General features: G+C 40.5%; 1 protein-coding gene across 1 annotated transcript in view; it reads left to right on the top strand.

The window, feature by feature from the left end:
* The window catches only part of GRM3 (glutamate receptor, metabotropic 3), a 52,600-nt gene that overhangs the window by 24,312 nt on the left and 8,952 nt on the right, over positions 1–19,336 (top strand). Inside the window, exon 3 of the mRNA XM_009321767.1 lies at positions 13,980–15,046. Coding sequence (XP_009320042.1) covers positions 13,980–15,046 — 1,067 coding nt within the window. The remainder of the gene's footprint in view (positions 1–13,979; positions 15,047–19,336) is intronic.

The following is a 19,336-nucleotide window of genomic DNA, read 5'->3' as shown; positions in this document are numbered from 1 at the left end:
AGGGTCAGCAGCATGATCAGACCAAGTTGCTCAGGGTTTTATAGATGTAAACTGGCTGAAATTAAAATACTATGGAACCTTTTCATCTTCTAGTGTAGGTTTGAGGTATCATGATGGCAAACAATCTGATCTGCATTCTGGATGCCTTGTGTGTCACACACTGCAACATGTAAACTGGATACTTGGGCTGGCAGCAAGACATAGACATTGTCATCTCCAAATAAAATTTTCCTTAAAAATTCTCTTGCCATGGTGGTAGGTCAGTGACCTACCTGTTAATGGTGTCTGTTATCTAGCCAGAGACGATCATAAAATGCTGCCTTTTCATGCTTTCATTTGGTACTAATTAACAGTAATTAGCCTGGGAGAGCAGGAGCAGAAGTTGAATTGTGTTCTTACCTCTTGAGATAAGCTCCCAGCAGAGGCCAAGGTGTGCTGGACCATTGCTTCCCATCTAACTAGGGAGCAAGGTACTTCTGCCACCACTGCCTGCTGCCACCACTCTTCTGCCTGACCTGGGCACTGAGCTCCCATATACAAAAAGACGGGAAATGCAGCATTAGCAGGACACAGAGAAGCAACAATTTTTCTTCATAGTCCTCAGGAAGACTCTGGAAGTATGTTGCCTTTGACCTTTACCCAGCTGGGTGCCATTCCTGGAAAGTCTGCAGAAACCGTAGGCCAGCAATGGCCCCAAATTTGTTATAGCAGCATATTTAGGTGAAGGTGCTTTGACATCCCTAAAATAGCAAATAGCTCTCCTCAGTTTCTTCTACTTGAATATTTGTATAACCCACCACTTCAGCTGAGCTATGAAAAACTAAACATAAAGTTATGTAGTCTGTGCCTTGTATGTAACTTATAGTCAGTGCTTTTGTCATATTAATAATGTAGCCTTTAGGCATCTCATAAATCTCTAGGTCATGCAGCGCCCATGCCGGTGTGTAAATGAGGATGAGATTAGACACCCTGTGTTAATGGAGAAACACATGACTGAAAAACTGAGCAACAATTTTCTTTCAGATCACATATTTGAGAGACAGAAGGCTCGGTAACCTAATTTCTCTAAATCACAGACTTCTGTGTTTGCCTGCTGCCTGTTTTATAATAGTTATTATTTCATTTTTTGTTTTGCTGGCAAATGTCATGTGAATCCCAAACACCGAGGGTCTGCACAGTCAAAGTGTTCGGAGGAGCAGGGAGAGTCGTACAGCCTTTTCATTCCCCAGCCGTGCACACTCATTTTTCCAAGCCCACTGGTCTTTACAATAGGGGGACAACTCAGGACATACCATGGGATTATATTCTTATTCTTCATGCAGACTTACCTGTGAGAGACATCCACACATAAGTGAAAAGATGTCAGGTCTGCTTCTTTCTCCTTGTGACCTGGAAGGACAAGATATCATGTGAGAAAAGAGTTTGGTTCAGGATTCCTACCCCTTACATATTAGCATCTAATTTGGCTCTGAAAAGCCAATGGAAGGATCAGATTCTTCTCTATTACCTGCTACAGAAGAGCACTTTAACACTTCAAGAACTAATCTCAGTTAGTCTCACTTACATGTTGAGGTGCTATTTTAGGGGCTGAAAAAGGCAGAGGTTGTGCTCAGAACACAACCACAGCAGTGTTAATGAGGATGAGGACAAGGACATGAGAAGGAGATTGCATAGGGACACACTGGGAAAATAAATTACTCTTTTGAGTAATCCAGGTGTGTCCTGGACTTCCAGTGAATTCCTGAGAAAACTGGTCTTTTCAGAAGGTGATGAAAACTACAGAAAGTCACAAACCCCAATGTCTAATCCCAAAGATAACTAAATGTTATGTTATTTTTACCAAATCTTTATTTTTGTTGGCAGCTAATAATTATACTAGAAAGGCAGAACTGAAAGCATAATCTGTAGAAAAGTATCTTTTCTCCTGAAATAACCTTAATATCACTACATTTCTGGAAGACATATTTGCTTCACCCAGTAGAGCACAGTGCAAAGATATTCCCAGGCTAACACTGACTAAACAGGAATGGGTACCAAACCAGTATAGCTGCATTAACGTGGCACTAACATTCAGCCCAGCCTGGTGCTGCAATCTAGACATGGATCCTGGTCTGAATTCTACATGATTTCCACGTAGCATATTTCCAGGCAAACTTGTCACAAGCTGACTGCTGTACTTGTACTTGTTAAACTGCAGCCCAGATAAGCATGTGAATCTATTTCGGTTTTCTGTGAAGCCTGAACTATTCCCTTCAAGCTTGTCTTGCCCGTTTCTGACTCCCAGTGCAGAAAAAAAGCAGCTCAGTGGTACAGTCATGTTTTTCTGTCTAAAAGGGAGAAAGGAACTCAACCCAACCTCAAAACATCCCTTGTGTAAACTTTTGCACTAACACACATTTTTCCCAAATATTCACAGCCTTTTCCTTTGTGTAAATGGTCTCATGAATCAAAAGAAGTACTTAGGGCAAAAGTTTCAGAGCAATGACTGAAAGGATTTCCTACCACCAATTTACCTTTCTAATTCATGCAAGTGTTAGTGAGTATTTTTATGAAAAAAATTGCTTAGGCCAGTAGATCACACCTACCTGCTAAAAGAGAATTCAAAAAGCAATCAGCTCTGCACTTTCATGGAGCAGAAACTCCTTTTACATATGAGTACTCTTCACAAACTGATCTTCTACACAATTCCCATCAGCTGCAAACTGGATGGACCTGGCAGACCAATGTGTTAAAGGGTGACTTTCTTTCATTTCCTCATCTGTTAGAGCCACATTTCTAAACACCTCTAAAAGCATCTCAGAGAAGTCTGTTTTGGCATCACTTCAATATTTATGGCCATTCTGTTAACAGATGCAGAATATAATGCAAAAAGATATTTCATTGCTGTTATCTGGGTGAGTCATTTCCTTTTGTTTCCTTCTTCCTGCCATGAAAGTGTATTTTGTCTGAGGGTATAACAAGTGAATACAAAGAATACTAAAATTCTTTGAGGCAGGGGGAACAACACACATATTCATGCACAGGGGTATCAGAAACAGAGAAACTTCTAACAAAACTGTCCATAAAATCCTAGCTGTAGCATGGTTCAGGCACAAGAGCAATCCTCTGATCTGCTTTCTCACCTATTGCTCCAGCCATGGAGCTTTAAATCAATGTCAACTCACCTGTTCACTATTGGGATGCAAAGGGGTATAGCACTAAGCCAGAAATTAAAATATCTCCAAATATAAGTCCTTAAACTTAAGGCATGTAAATCATAAAATAATTACCAAGATCATTAAGTTGGCTTGTAGGGTCTCCACACCAAAATTCACTATATCTCCTTAGTGCATAGGAAGAACAGCACAGAACCAAAAATGGTGGTGATGTGAATGGTAGTTGCAGACACTCAGTAAATAGAAAGCAGAGGTTAATGTACCTCACAATCTGAAGGCCCCTGCCCCCTGTCTTGCATCCACTTTACGTCTCCTACAGTTTTGCTTTTCTTGTTACAAGTCCATCTCTCTACTTGCCAATATATGAGTCATCTCATCTCTTCTAGACTAATAGCACATATATATCTAGCACTTTTCCTACAGAAGAAATTCAAAAGTACTTCTGAAGGCTGAGAGATATTCACTTCCTAAATGTGCATGTGCAATTGTTCCTCAATTCAATACGGGTTTCATGCAGTACATTTTTCTATTTGCTGCTATACACAGATTCCTGACAATTTGATGGACAACAGAATAAGCTAATGCAGCAATTCCTTTGTATGTACGAAATATTTACCAGTTCTGCAGCTGAAATACGAGGCTCAGCTAAGAAAACACCATAGTTTCAGCCAGGGAAGGAATTGCACCATTCTCAGTGGAAACAGGGAAACTATTAGTGTGAGAAAGCTGAGTGAAGCACAGCCTTGAACAAAGTCCTCACACAGAATGTATGTGCCACAGAAATCCCGTGTAACTCTGTACCTGAGAGCATATGGACTTGCAGGGTGGACTGTGATTTGTAATGGCTGCATCTGACATCACTTTGACTCCGTGACTCAGTATCAACCACATTGTCGTATGGGAAGTTTGGATCAGAAAACACACACAGAGGCATGCACACACACACACTCACAAGAGCACTCGCTTACTGTTGTTTAAAATTCAAATTTACTTAACCCAATTCTACAGTAAAAGATAATACTTGATGTATGATTGTTGAGTTTGAATTGGCAAAAAGTGAACAGCAAATCAAAAAGCAGCGATCTTTTTCTACCAAAGAGGAGGGAGAACCTCCTGGTGTTTAGGTAGCAGCACTGATGAGCTGCAGCATCCACAACCAGGGGACAGTCCCCCAGTGATTCTTCTCTCAGTTTTCCCTTTGTTCCTTTTCTTGCAGAGGCCGTTACTGTCCTTGTAGCATCTTGTTATCTCTTTTATCTTTTCACCATACACAGGATGCTTTGCATATGCTGTATACATGTTCTTCTTTCCATTGAGTATGCCCTAAAAACAATCCCCCCTTGTTGCCAAGGTTGAATTTCTTTAGTGATCAGTAGCTGTTTGTTTGTGTGTAGCTCTGGAGTCTCAAGCATCTTCCTGTGCTTCTGCTACAGAACTCTCCCGCTCTCTTCCTGTGGGAACACTTTCTCTGTGGCTCTTTATCTTCTACAGCAGGTCTTAAATTTGCTACAAAACACTAGAAAATGCTTGATCATATGCAGAAGTATATGGGGTGGGGTTGCTGGACTCTTCTAGTCTAAGCAGCAATGACATAGTTGCCCATAACAGCAGAAGGTTGTGCTCTTGAGGTCCCTTCCAAGTCTATTCCTTTGACATAAATAACTATAACATCATGTGCCCCTATAAAAAATTTTTACCTATAGTTTCTCTGAAAGCAGAGTTTTTCCACGGTATTTATCTACGGCCCTGATTGATGGAGCAGCTGATCACTGCTCCAAGATCTTGATGCCAGCTTGGTAGCAGAGATTGGCCTGCTGTGCCAGGACAGATCTCCACCAGACAGTGGCAAATAAGACACTGTATGAAGCTGCTATTGGGAACTGACAAAAATGTGCTGAAAAAGTTTGTTAAACTTCCTCTATTACATTTGCACATCTATTTGAATAAACAGCTAATGGCTAGTTAATGGTCCAGCAACTGAAAGAATAGAAAGCCCATCTTTAAAGGCTCTTTAGAGAAGAAAATATCTCAAGTCAGATGAAGGTTTGAGGCAGTGCTGTTAATGTCCTTTCTAGATCTCTGAAACACTTTATCAGTCTGTTTATCAATGTGTGTCTGCCTCCACCATTAAACAGGCAAATAAATCAACATTTTCTTTTTACATTTTCCCCTGAGGTCCAGTGATTGTTGTTGCTATTGCTGAACTGATTCAGTGGAGCAAAACATTAGCAAAAATGATTCTGTGCTCTTAGCTTTATCTTTTCTCCCTGAGAGCAGAAGAATTTGCAAGTATTAATAGGACATGCAGCTTGCATGTTGTAGGATAATGCACACCAATGAACACTGATGATGTTGGGAGAGGTGACGTGCTACCTTTGCAGCTGCTGTGTGATATGCATGAAAAACCTTAAAAGCCAGGAGTTCTTATCCTTTATCTCGCTATCTTTTTACTGAAATTCACTGTTGCGGGTAGCCCACTTTCACGTCTCAATTGGCTGACTCAGTATTTGGTCATTCATAACATATACTCTATTGAATATTGACTTAATCTCTCATTTTAGTAGATGTGCATTTCTAGACATCACATTATTATATGAAAATGAGTAAAAAGAAAATCCAGACTCAAACCTTTACAAAGGAAGAGGAGTCACATTTAACGTGTGTGGTGGGCCTTACTGAAAGCATTAGTTTGATGATTTATCCATCAGTGGCCAAAATTCAAGCCAGCCAGCTTTCATATCTTCTTTGACACAACTGACTTTGTAGTCTAATAACTGGAGAACTATCGATGGAGGAAGCTATCCACCTTCCTGATGGCAATTTGGTTTAGCCAGAGCCCACCTTTGGAGATGTCTATTTCTCTCCACTGACTGTAGGAGCTCTGTGAGAAAACTACACTCCCAATATAGACACTCTAATTAAGTTTAGGTTAAAGAAATATAGGCCACTTTTTTCATGCACATACTATATTCACAGAGAAAACTGATCCTCTCCAGAATCTTACACCATGTGTGAAACATTCACATTTCCAGACTTCAAGTCTTCTTTGTCTTCCACCAACATTATGTCAGAGGTGCCAAATACTATAACTGAGCTGCATAGTATGTCTGAGCATAAAGGTTCCTGTGTGTTTCACCATAGGATTGTTTCTTTATTCCAGCTCTGAAACATTCTACAACTCCTTTTTTTCCACAAAATGTTCAATAAATTTGAGCTTCAGTTATTTCAGAAGGATGCTCTCCTTAGAATTCGCTACTTATGCTTTTATTTTCCAACTGGAAATACAATTTCCTTTTGCAAATTACCTCATTATTAGCAATTTGTAGGGTGATTGCTGAGAGTTTTCAGTAGCTTCTTAACAAAAATAATAGCATAGAGTCATAAGATTTGTAGGAAGAGGCAATACATTTATTAGACTGCCCACATATCTGGAAAAAACAGAGAAGCTTTTGGCATAACATCTCTTTGCCGTATCCTGTCTTGCATCTTGATCAGACCTTGTGTTTCTAAACTATATACTTTTAAAGAAGCGAACAAAAAGCTCTCAGCAATCACTCTGCAAATGGATAGTAATGAGGCTGTTTGCAAAGTGAAATTGTGTTTCCAGGAGGAAATAAAAACCTGATATACTGAACTCCAAGCAGACCTGTTCCTTCAAAATAATTGAAGATCAAATTTATTGAGCAATTTTTCTGATGACCTAATGAAGTGCCCTTGTGCCTGAAAGCTTGTGCACTTCTTCCATCTATAGACTAGTCTAATAAAAAATATTGCCTGTCTTATGGGCTTGAAATTTCTTGAATCTTAGACCATCACAGCTGCAGTATTACTACTACTAAATAATAGTATTGTATTATAAGTAATTAAATCTGTGTCAATCCACCTGATTTGGGAGTGTCTTCATATCAAGTCAATTAGGAAATAACAGCCAGAGGGTCTATTTCATGGTTCATTTGGTTCTGATCTCTAAGGGCAAACTATCTAACTAAATTATTCAGAGCACTGTCTGGAAACACCCCTCTAATCCTTAAGTCCCCACAGAGGAGAGAATGTTTTAACCAACTTCCTTTAATATCTTAATAACTGAATCTATTCGTATTTCCTTCAGGACAAAGAAGGACAAAAAAATATTATTAGGTATTCAGCACTTCCTTAGCCATCAGCTACTGTATGCAATCTGGGGGTGGAATTAGTGCATCGTGGAACGGTGCCTCCAAAAAGAGAAAGATTCACGCCCTTTCTGACATTACCAAGTCCTTCACTTAGTCCAAAAGTGAATTTTAGCAAAATTAAAACACAGCTTCAGCCTCTTTCAGCTGCACCCTGGGTGTATTGAGAAGAGAGGGGTAAGGCAAGGCACCAGTTCCCAGTGCTGAGGTTAAATGAGAATGTCCCTCACCCAGAAGTCCAAATCAGACACAGGGAACTCATAACCCCGGGGCTGGCAGAAAGACCCAACCAAAATCTCAAGCTCTGAAAGCAATTTTAAAGTTCAGCAACTGGCAGATAGCTCATTAGTGAACTTATTTTTTTCTCAGACCAGAACATTTCAAGAGACGCCAAAGGCCAGCCCAGAACTTATAGTTCCAACTCCCGAGCTTTTGTGTTGTCACCCTAACAGTGGCCATAATTCTTCATAATGGGACTGGGTTCCCTTTGCTTCTGTTTACAAAATAACTAGTTGGCCTGAGGGAGGAGTTAGGCAGTTTAAAGTCATGGTTTAATTTCTTTTGTAATTGCAAGTTGATTGCTTGTATAAATTACCTTGCATGCATTTTGGCCCTTTGCCAGCCATTTCCTAAAGTGGATAATCTTAAATTAAAAGAGTGGTACAAATTGAAAGGCATTGCTATGTTGGAATCTCACAAATCATTCATATCCATTATCAACCTATCAGACTTACTAAAAAAAGAAAAACACCTTGGATGCTTTTCCATGAATGCTTGATTTATTTTAAAGTTGGACTAATGCAACTTTAAGCAAAAAACTTCAAGAAGTTTTCTTAATTTCTGGGGATATGTTTTGTATTTTTAAGGAGAAATACAATGACAGTAAAACATTTACATGCTTTCTGCCTTCCATGTCTCAAACTCTGAATCCTTTAAGGAATCAGAAATCCACTTTTTAATTCCTTAAATTTCCTTTAAAAATAAGAGTGATTTCATAATTTCCTTGATGAAGGGTTGCACCTTAGCATCTAATTCATTCTCCCTGAGTCCTAAAGACCACACATATGCCCAAGGGCCACACAAGCAAGAGAACAACACACATCTGAAAATGTAAAACATATTCTTGAGGCAAGTGTTTCACAGGAAAGGTAACTAGGGAGTTCTGTGTTCAGCCAGGCTGAGGAGAATGACAAGCTGAATTAATCCCCCTACTCTTAATTTATTTTGCCAGTGTCCACATTATTTTTCTCCTGGACTGCTCTCTCTGATAGCCTCTGCAGCAGTCACAGCAGCCTGTGCAGACAGCTTGCAAGAGACACCACCCCTTCGCAGGTACATTGCAGAGAGCTTGTACAAGTTGCTGTCACTTGGCACTCCAGCTGTGAGCCTTTCTGTTCCAAACATTGGTGATATTCATCTTGCCTAACTTCAGATACATATATTGTAGATGTATTTTAGCTTGTCACTCTCATTACGGTCAGCAGAATAAAACCAGCTACAGTTCAGCTGAGCTATCCTAGATACCTACTCTAAGGTGAACCCTAGAAATATCCATTCTCTTTTGTAGGACAGAAGCTTGGGATAACTAACTCATATCATAGAATCATAGAATCATTAAGGTTGGAAAAGACCTCTAAGACCATCAAGTCCAACTGTCAACCCAACACCACCATGCCCACTCAACCATGTCCCTAAGAACCTCATTTACATCTATCTATGCAGATACCTGTGTGATAGATCTTTGCAACTAAGCCTGGGGAAACATTTCTGTCTTTGACTACTGCAAATGCTGTGGGGGTCCATGACATGTTAAAATTCCCTACAAGTGAGTTTCTAACCTGAGAGAGAAACCATAGAGCTGAACGGAAAATCTGTAGACACAGACAGGAAAATTACATTTGTAGAAGACTAATCAGTCTCATCCATTTCTTGAATGAGAAGAAGCAATACTGCATATAACCCAAACGCATCCAGAAATGGTGCAGAGGTTAAAAGTGATTACTTGTCTCTGTGAAAACTGATATTTTAAGCCCATTCATTATTTATTAATTGTGGAGAGGTACAACTTAGTGACACTTCACTCTGAGCATTCCTTACACTAACTTTTAAATTGCCAAGTTTCAATGTCCCTTCTGGAATCAGGTGTGAAACCAGCTGCATTATGCTGAGATAGAAACAAGAGTGGGTGCATCAGGTCTCCATTACTCAGTCAGAATGTTCAGCCAAGCAGAAATAAGTCACTTTGACCTCAACAAACCATATCTAGCTAAAAATAAAAGAAAATGAAAAGATAAATGCATTCTCAGTGTCCTTTCTGATACTTTTCAAGATAAGGCATCACACACGCAGATGAGCCCGTTGGACAAACACACAATATCCTGTGGTTATATTATTATCAAGGCTTTTCCTTAAAGTGCTTTAATAAAGCATTGCCCAGGATATGTAACAGGAAGGAGTAGGGGGCATTAAAAAAACTATATTTTTTCATTACATTAAACAAATGCCTTGTTTTTCAGTCTTAAATCAGAAGTTCAGGGTTTTTGCAGCACCATCTAGTGAGACTAAAGAGGTTTTACTCAACTTTTCAGAAAATCCAGCTTGTTCCCTTTTTACATTTGCATTCCTTTTTAATTATGATCTCCTTATAGTCTATTGGCTGAAAGTCTTCGGGGCCAACAAGCTGTTAAAGAAGGTGCCTTTGGTGCACACAATAGTCCTTTTTACATTTCTTTGTGAACCGCATCAAATCCCACAGCTTTGCAAACTGCCGAGCTGAAAAACTGCAGAGCTTTCATCAAGCCTTGTTATTAATGAATTGCTTCCTAGCAAGTGAGCTGTGCCTCTGATCTGTACCTTGTTTTGAAAGAATACACTCTGCAAGCAAGGAACAGATTTGTGTTTTATGGATATGAAAGATGTTCTCAGATGTAGGCATACCTGTCACCATTTCTACCAGGAAGTGTTGCAGATGGTATTTTCTATAAGACAACATCTATACACTCAGCTCTGTGCCAGACACATGCAAGTCTCTGTATGCAAAATATCCTTCCTGGCCCAAAGAAGTTGCTGGCAAACAAAACTCAGTCTGATTCCAAACCAGTTAAGATGACTCTCATCTTTTCCTAGACTGCCCTGCCTCCTAAAAGTTTCCCTGTGCCTAATTAGGATTAAAACCACTTTGTTTTCTTCATCTACCCAATACTGGTTAAAAGATCCTGGAGTTTTTCACCCAACTGAGCCAACGTGAGGAATCAGAAGCATTTAAAAAAACATTTCCCATACCTCCTCTTAAAATAATGTTTTTGGCCAATAAGAAAATAAATCCCCCCTTCAGAATTTTCTTTCTGAATTCTTTCATGTCATCAAGAGCTGTACAGCACTGACACCAAAAATAATAAAGATTTCCAAATGAAAGTAACTACCTGCTTCTAACAGTACATAAGCACATACTTGCAAACATTATGTGACTGTTGGAAAAGATGATTTCACTGTAGGAAGATGAAAACAAAATGATATAATTCACTGTATAAGAGCTATGATGTTATTTTATCTTCTTATCCATATCTGCTACTAAAACAGTAGTAAAACTACACAGTGTTTCCTCTCTTATCTGAAGCTGAAGGAATTTGTCCTCCACTTACACAATGGCATCCTTCTCCTTCGATATGATTTCTTCAGTGAGCTGACAGAGGCTGGCTGCCTGCACCACGGCTCCATAGGTTTCTGTCTTCTGCCCTCAGTATACCTAGGTGTTTCTCCTGCTGTCATAAATGTCACCGCTGTTGCATCTTCATTGCTGAACTGCTGCAAGCTGGAGCACAAAACACCACTGGTTTATCTTTAAGTCACTTTTAATTATCCTTTTTTTCCTTGATAACTTCTTTTATAGAATTTCTCTTGGAAACTGCTTTGCATAAGGATAGTTCATTTCATGAAGTGCAAGGGTAGGAGAAGATTCGAAGATACTGCTCAAAGGAGGCAAAGTTTGTATTGTCGTTCAGATAGCCTCTTAGCTAACAGCATGGGTAGACCCAAAGAGTCTTAGCTCTCATCTCCCAAAGCACAAATCCTAAACAGTTTGGCTACAACTGTGAAAAACACCTGCCAGAAATACCTGTTATAAAGATTGTAGGTTTATTCATAAAACTGGAATTTAACTACGAAAAAATTCTCAGAGTGACTTATGGTATGGCCTGATATTTCATCTCTGGGAAAATCATTTGCCAATACGCAAAAATTATTCTTTTTATTCTAGAACATAAAGTCTTGCTTTCATATGATATCACATTCTTGCCTATAAGCATCTTATTTGTATGCTTATTATTAGATCATATTTTCTGAAAACATGATTTTTTGGAAGTGGTTCTACAGGATCTAGGATATGTTGATAAACATCAGTTAAAATACCTCAGTGATTTCATATGTAGTTAGTAGGTGTATTAATTGCTGCCACCCAGTGGGCTCATCTGTAGGCTTTGGCTCACCATACTATAATTTAATACATCATTGTCTGGTTAAATGATTTGGTCCTTTCCATCTGAAGGAGTGTGATTTATTTTCCTCTATCAGGAGCCACTAAAAATGAATGTTTCAAGCTACAAGCTGTGTTAACTTAAAACCTATTGTCCTACAAAAACCTTTTCTTCCTATTTGTAGTATGGGAACAGCCCCATGGAAGGCAACATATGCATGAGCTTCAAGTTAACTGTATGTGAGATTACCTGCTTTGCCTTCTGGACCTACCTGCAAAGTCCAAGGCAAATACTCTCCTCTATTTAAATGATAAATATTCTATCAGAACTAAGAAGTTGTTAAACATGTTACGTAAGGGGAACTCTTTCCTGAAAAGCACTGGTATTTCTAACCCTTATGTAACTTGTACTGGGGTACTCGTGCACTGGAAGTTATGCACTTGACATATGTGTCAGGAGGAAGGAGAGAGGGAAGCTGCTTAATATTCTTCTTGTTGACCTATATTTTGAATTTAGCTACCTGTTTAATTTAGGGCATGTTATTTCCAGGAGGACTGGCCATTTGGGGGAGTATTATGCTGCCTTTAATTTTTGTGGACTCAGAGGTCTTGTTGGGCTAGACAACAGTACAGCTAGATGCCAACAGTGAAGAAAGAGAGAAAATAATCCTCTTACACATTCCTGGGCTACCCAGACCTAGTCTGTCATCCTGCAAACCAAGGCTGTCCACCACTGTTGTTGACATAGGTGAGGTGGTAAAACGCAGGAAAGGGCAGGGATAAGAACAGGCAGACTTTTGGCTCAAACCCAGAAGAGACTGTAGCTGGGCATAAATTATCTTCCAACCTTGCCCTAGGATAAGAAGAAAGTTGGGAAAGAAATGCACTCCAAGTCCAGCACCTGGGGAGGTGCAGGTTATGCACCAACCCTCCAATCAGGGCTTCTGTGCCAAAAACCCCTGTCCCTTTTACTGACCTTAGTGGGAGTACTGCAAAATAAGGTAACGCTCTGCAGGAATAAAGGTGAAAGATTTTGGCTTCGGTGCTTTATGGAAGTTAAATAAATCTACTGCAAGAATTCCAAAGTATCTGAAGGTTGAAGTGGAAGAAGATATTACATCCTTATACGATATTGCTCATTGCATAGCATGGGCACAGATGCAGGGAAAAAGATTTATTCCAGCAATGACAGTGGAACCACTTCTGTAACCAAAGACACTGGGGAATGAAATCACCTTTATTGCTCATCAATTGCAAAAAACCCCCCGTTTGCTTCCTGCCTATAAAGCTGTTCAACTTTGATGCTACAGCAAATGACCAATAAATCACACAGTAAATGCAATTTCCTCCTACATTTTTAATATTTCTTCATTCCCGGCATGAGCCTCAGCTGGAGGGAAAAACAAAAACTCTCCAGAGCTTACCAGCTGGAAGTGTTACAATATTGGTTTCACAGAAGGTCACAGATCCAGTTTGTGGTTTTTTCATCTATTCCCCAAACAAGATATAGGACCAAAGCAGCACATGCTGGGAATCTCAGACCAGACAAGAAATATCAGAAACTTGTAAAATTGAAGCAAATTAGAAGGGATTCAAAACTTCCTACAACACAGGGAGAAATGAAAAAGACATAGTAAGAAATTGTTGAGGACTTCATAGTTACTTCTCCATCATCCTCAAAATGAGTCCTCTATTCAACCGCATTCCAGACTGTTGGCCTCAAAACTGGTGTTTATTGATCTGACCGTTTAAATTTCCTTATATCATGACAGGCAAATTTCACCAAATAATGCTAAGTCTCAGTTAGAAGCAGACCTCTTTCTTTCAAGAGAAAATGTGAAAGGTAGCAGTTGCGCATACTGGGGGAAATAATTGGAGAATTCATTTGTAACCAGGGCAAAAAAAGTAAGGACATTGGTAATCTAATGTAACTCTCCACATTCACAAATATTTCTCATGCAGTAAAGTGAAATAGAGTTCTATTATCTGAGTTCTTTTCTTCTTCCAAGTTCAAACAAGGCAAAACCATTTCAAAAATTATACAGATACAGACGTCTCGACTTACCTGTTGGCACTTCAGTTGGTTTCTATAAGCTGTCAGGTGTCTGTGCTTGCCATAAGGATGAAAAAAGTCATCTGTTGTTATTAATAATAACATTCTCTATTTCTTTTTTTGTTTCACAGCTCCATTCAACCCTCCCAATGCCGCGGACAGTATGGTCAAATTTGATGCCTATGGAGATGGGATAGGACGATACAACGTGTTCAATTTCCAGTACACTGGAGGCAGATACTCCTATGTGAAGGTTGGTCACTGGGCAGAAACCTTGTCACTTGAGGCAGACTCTATCCACTGGTCCAGGAGCTCTGTCCCCATCTCCCAGTGCAGTGATCCCTGTGCTCCTAACGAGATGAAGAATATGCAACCAGGAGATGTCTGCTGTTGGATTTGTATTCCCTGTGAAACCTATGAGTACCTGGCTGATGAATTTACCTGTGCAGACTGTGGGCCTGGAAAATGGCCCACAGCTGACCTGACTGGCTGTTATGACCTACCAGAAGACTACATCAAGTGGGAAGATGCTTGGGCAATAGGTCCTGTTACCATTGCATGCCTGGGCTTTATTTGTACTTTTATGGTCGTTGCAGTGTTCATCAAGCACAACAATACCCCCCTGGTCAAAGCTTCTGGCCGTGAACTGTGCTACATATTGCTGTTTGGGGTCTTCCTGTCTTACAGCATGACTTTCTTCTTCATAGCCAAGCCTTCTCCAGCTATCTGCACCCTACGTCGTTTGGGGCTAGGAAGTTCCTTTGCTGTCTGCTACTCTGCCCTTCTGACAAAAACAAACTGCATAGCCAGAATATTTGATGGTGTAAAGAACGGTGCTCAAAGGCCTAAGTTCATCAGCCCCAGCTCTCAGGTCTTCATCTGCCTGAGTCTCATTTTGGTACAGATTGTGGTGGTGTCTGTGTGGCTTATCTTGGAGGCCCCTGGCACCAGACGGTACACTCTTCCTGAGAAGAGAGAGACTGTCATATTGAAATGCAATGTCAAAGATTCCAGTATGTTAATCTCCTTAACATATGATGTAATCCTCGTAGTCTTATGCACTGTATATGCCTTCAAAACAAGGAAATGTCCAGAGAACTTCAATGAAGCCAAGTTTATCGGTTTCACAATGTACACAACGTGCATCATTTGGCTGGCCTTTCTCCCCATATTTTATGTGACATCCAGTGACTACAGAGTAAGTCTTTGGATATCCGTTTCCATAAACCATGTGCATCACTTTAAGAGGACCCTGTCGTCATTCACTAAAAGCTTCTTTCACTTCTTTTGTCCTCTGGATCCCTTGCGAACAAGCTCTGTTTCAATGTTAATGTCCACCTAAGCATACTACCAAATTTTAGCTTATTTCTAAGAAAGATGGTCTTATTTCAAACTGAGCATGTACAGTTAGAGGTGGAAGGGATTAGTACAATGAGTCTGATTGTGATAGATGCATAGGGTATGGATCAAGCATTCATACTGGTACATAAGTATGTGAAGTCATAGTCCTAACAGAAAAACCTAGTAGATCATGAGCTAGAATGAGTCATAATGAGTTATTTGGTGGAGGTGGGCTTTAAATTAAAAACTGAACTAACTAGTCTCCTTCTGCAAAAGAATCTGCCATTCAAACACGGTATTTTCTTCCAAATAAAAAAGATAAGGAAAGAATTTCAAAATGTCCTATGAAACAGGGTTGTTTAAAAAAAATTCCAACAAATGTTATGCTTGAATGTAGAACTTTTTATTCTTTCTCCACTTTGTATGGGATAAAACACATACCTCACTGAGCAGAAAATATTGCTCAGCCTTCACCAACAAACTTAAAAAACATTAAATTGTTTAAATTGTCACATAGTGTTGCAAACCTTCAAGTTCAATAAAATCATATTTTTGGACAGAAGTAAATTGTCTCAGAAAAAGATTCAGATCTGCTCTGCTAGAAATCTCACGGTTATTATGATGTGAGAAGTGACTGCTGGAGTTGGCCCTTACAGCAGTTTGCAGTGAATTAATTCAACTTTCTGCCCAGAAGAAAGGTAGCAGACTAACTTAGGGTAGTATTATAACCAGTAGTATGTACATGAAATAGCATGTAAAACTGTGGAGCTAATAATGTCATTTAACATACTTTTGGTGTGACCACCTTGGAACAGTATATTTAGTACTATTTTTCTCAGCCGAGGAAAGGTACTGAAAACCTCAAGAAAACAAGGATAGATAACAAACAACACAGTAAGACACGCTGAGTGACAGTAAAAGAGCTAAATATATTTAGTCTAGACAAGAGTAAACCCAGGGAGACGTGATCACAGACTATAAATAATTTCAAGGCAACAAAAAAAGAGACAGGAATTATTCAGTCTCAGGAGAAGTTAGAATGGCAAGTAATGGATTGAAGCTAATGAAGGAAAAGTAAGGCACTGGGGAACAGCTTCGGACGCTCAAAATAATCAGGAAGATAGACACAGAAGGAGGGCAATATTAGCGCAGACAGTCACATGAGTGGGCAGCACAGACACGAATGGTCAAGAGGAGCATGACTTGATTGCTCAAGCAGCATTTTTCAGCCATATCTCCTGAGTGGGATTTTCAAAATGACTCGTAGGCATTTAATTTAAATACAAGGTTCCAAATAAACCAACTCGAGTCCTACCAAATTGATAGAAAATGCTTTTAACACCTTTTTTGATACTTTCATGACATGTCAGGAGCTTTTTGAAAGTCCCATCCTAGATGTCTACACTTCTGGGGTTCCTTTGAAAAGCCCGTATTTAATTTCCACGCAGTGTTACATGTTGACTCTGAATCAACCTGTGCAATCCTAATATAGACCAATACTGGTGGCATCACCAATAAACAGCCTTAGAAACATAATAGTAGCAATGAAAACAATGAATGTTGACTGGCTTGAGATTTTATCATTAAGCACAAACATCACTTAGGACTCACCCTTCTGGAAAAAAAAGAGAGAGTCCCTGGAAATTTATCCAGAGATTTGGTGTTGACCTCACTGTAGTAGTTAAAAAAAAAAAAAAAAAAAAGTAGTTCAACGTACTATACATCCCTACCAATACTGAAGCAGAAATGTCCCTGTATGAACCCTATATGACAGGCGCCAGACAGCATGTTAGATATGCTGGAATGGCATATTATTGTATGTCTTACAGATTCACCCACCAAATAACCCTGCTATTTGGTTAAGGCTTTCTCTACAGTGAGAAGGGTTTATGGTATAGCTATGCCTTCAATACATACATGCTTTTTTTCTGTTAGACTAAGCTTGCTTATATTGGCACAACCACGCTCTTCTCCCTGAATCCAATAAATTTTAACAGCAAAATGAATTCTGGCGGAAGGGTTTATAGTAGAGCTCTTGGTGATTCAATCATGATGCCAACTATGGGATTTTTCCACACACAACATGTCCTCACATAATTATCAAGGTTGGAAGGGACCTCTGGAGATTGCCTTGTCCAACCTCCCCTGCTCAAAGCAGGTCACTCAGGGCTATGTCCAGTCAGGTTTTGAATATATCCAAGGATGGAGACTCCACAACCTCTTTGGGCAACCTGTACTAGTGTTTGACCATCTTCACAGTTTTCTTATGTTTACACAGAGTTTCCTGTATTTTGGTTTGTGCCTGTGGCCTCTTGTCCTGTCACTGGGCACCTCTAGGAAGAGTCTGGTTCCTTTGTCTTTTCTCCCCCCATGAGGTACTTACATACACTGATAAGATCCTCCTAAGCCTTCTCTTCTCCAGGCTGAACAGTCCCAGCTTTCTCAGCCTCTCCTCATTTGACAGTTGTTCCAGTCCCTTAATCATCTCCATGGCCCTTTGCTGCCCTTCCTCCAGTATGTTCATGTCTCTCTTGTGCTGGTGAGCCCAGACCTGGGCACAGCACCCCACATGTGTCTCACCAGTGCTGAGCAGAGGGGAAGGATCACTGCCCTTGACCTGCTGGCAACACTCTGCATAATGCAGCCCAGGAGGTCACTGACCTTCTTTGCTGCAAGGGCACATTGCTGTCTCATGATCTACTTGTTGTCCCACCAGGACCTTCAAGATCTTCCCTGCAAAGCTGCTTTCCAGCTGGGTGGCCCCCAGCATGTACTGGTGCCTGGGGTTGTTCTTCCCAAGGTGCAGGACTCCACTTTTCCCTTTGTTGAACTTCATGGGGTTCCTGTCATCCCATTTCTCCAGCTGGTCGAGGTACCTCTGGGTGGCAGCACAGCTATCTAATGTATGAACGACTCCTCTCAATTCTGTATCGTCTTCAAACTTATTGAGGGATCACTCAGTCCCAGCATCCAGATTGTTAATGAAGGTGTTGAGCTGCATTGGTCCTTATATCAACCACTGGACCAACTACTGACTGGCCTCTGGCTGGACTTTGTGCCACTGATCTCAATGCTTTGAGCTCAGCAGTTCAGCCAGTTTTCAGTCTACCTCACTGTCCATCTACCTAGCCTGTACTTCATCAGCTTGTCAATGAGGATGTTATAGGAGACAGTGTAAAAAGCCTTACTAAAGACAAAATAAATAATATCATCTACTCTCTCATCATCCACCAAGCCAGTCATTTCACTGTAGAAGTCTATCAGGTTGGTTAAGCATAACGTCCCCTGTGTAAATCCATACTGACTACTGGCAGTCATTGCTCAGCCATGCAAGCCTCCTGCCGCATTTACTTGATTTCCCCATTGGGATAGGCCATTCTTAAGTTTGGATGAGGCGATTCTTGAAAAACAGCCAGGCCTCCTGGACCCCTCTTCTCTCCACGGCCATATCTCATGCTATTCTTCCAAGATGCCTGAACAGGTCAGCCTGCTTTGCAGGGTGGAGATCCTACTTTTTGCCTTGCTTCCGCCTCTCGGGATCCTGAATTCCGGCATTTGCTGGTTGCAGCAGCCAAAGCTTTCCCTGCCTGTCACATACCTGACAAGTTCTTGCTTGTTTGTAAGTATAAGATCATGCAGTCCATATTCCTTCATCAGTTCCTCAATCACCTGTTTTAGGAAGTTGATCTCAGTGTGCTCCAAAAACCTCCTGCATTGCCTCTGCCCTGCTGTGTTGTCCCTCCAGCAGGTATCAGGGTGGTTGAACTGCCCCAAGAAGACCAGGGCCTGCAAACGTGAGACTTCTTCCAGTTGTCTGAAAAAATGCCTCTTCTACTTCTTCCTGATTATGTGGTCTATAGCAGACACCCACCACAATGTTGTCCACTTTGGTCTGCCTACTAATCCTGACCCATAATCTATCAGCTGGCTCAAGACCCATTGCTGGGCAGAGCTCCATCCACTCCCCCTCCTATCTCACACAGAGTGCAACTCCCTCTCCTCGCCCTGCTACCAGGGTACTGACCTATGCTGTAACTGCAGATCTGTAAGTAGAGCAGGAGCCATCTGCCTGCTGCCACAAGTCACAGATTTCCAGCCTTCATCATCATGGGAGTCCTCATTTCCCAACTGAACAAACATATGCTGC

Source organism: Pygoscelis adeliae, unplaced genomic scaffold, assembly GCF_000699105.1.
Source record: "Pygoscelis adeliae isolate BGI_AS28 unplaced genomic scaffold, ASM69910v1 Scaffold202, whole genome shotgun sequence".
Lineage (NCBI taxonomy): Eukaryota > Metazoa > Chordata > Aves > Sphenisciformes > Spheniscidae > Pygoscelis > Pygoscelis adeliae.
This window is presented reverse-complemented; position numbering and strand designations above follow the sequence as displayed.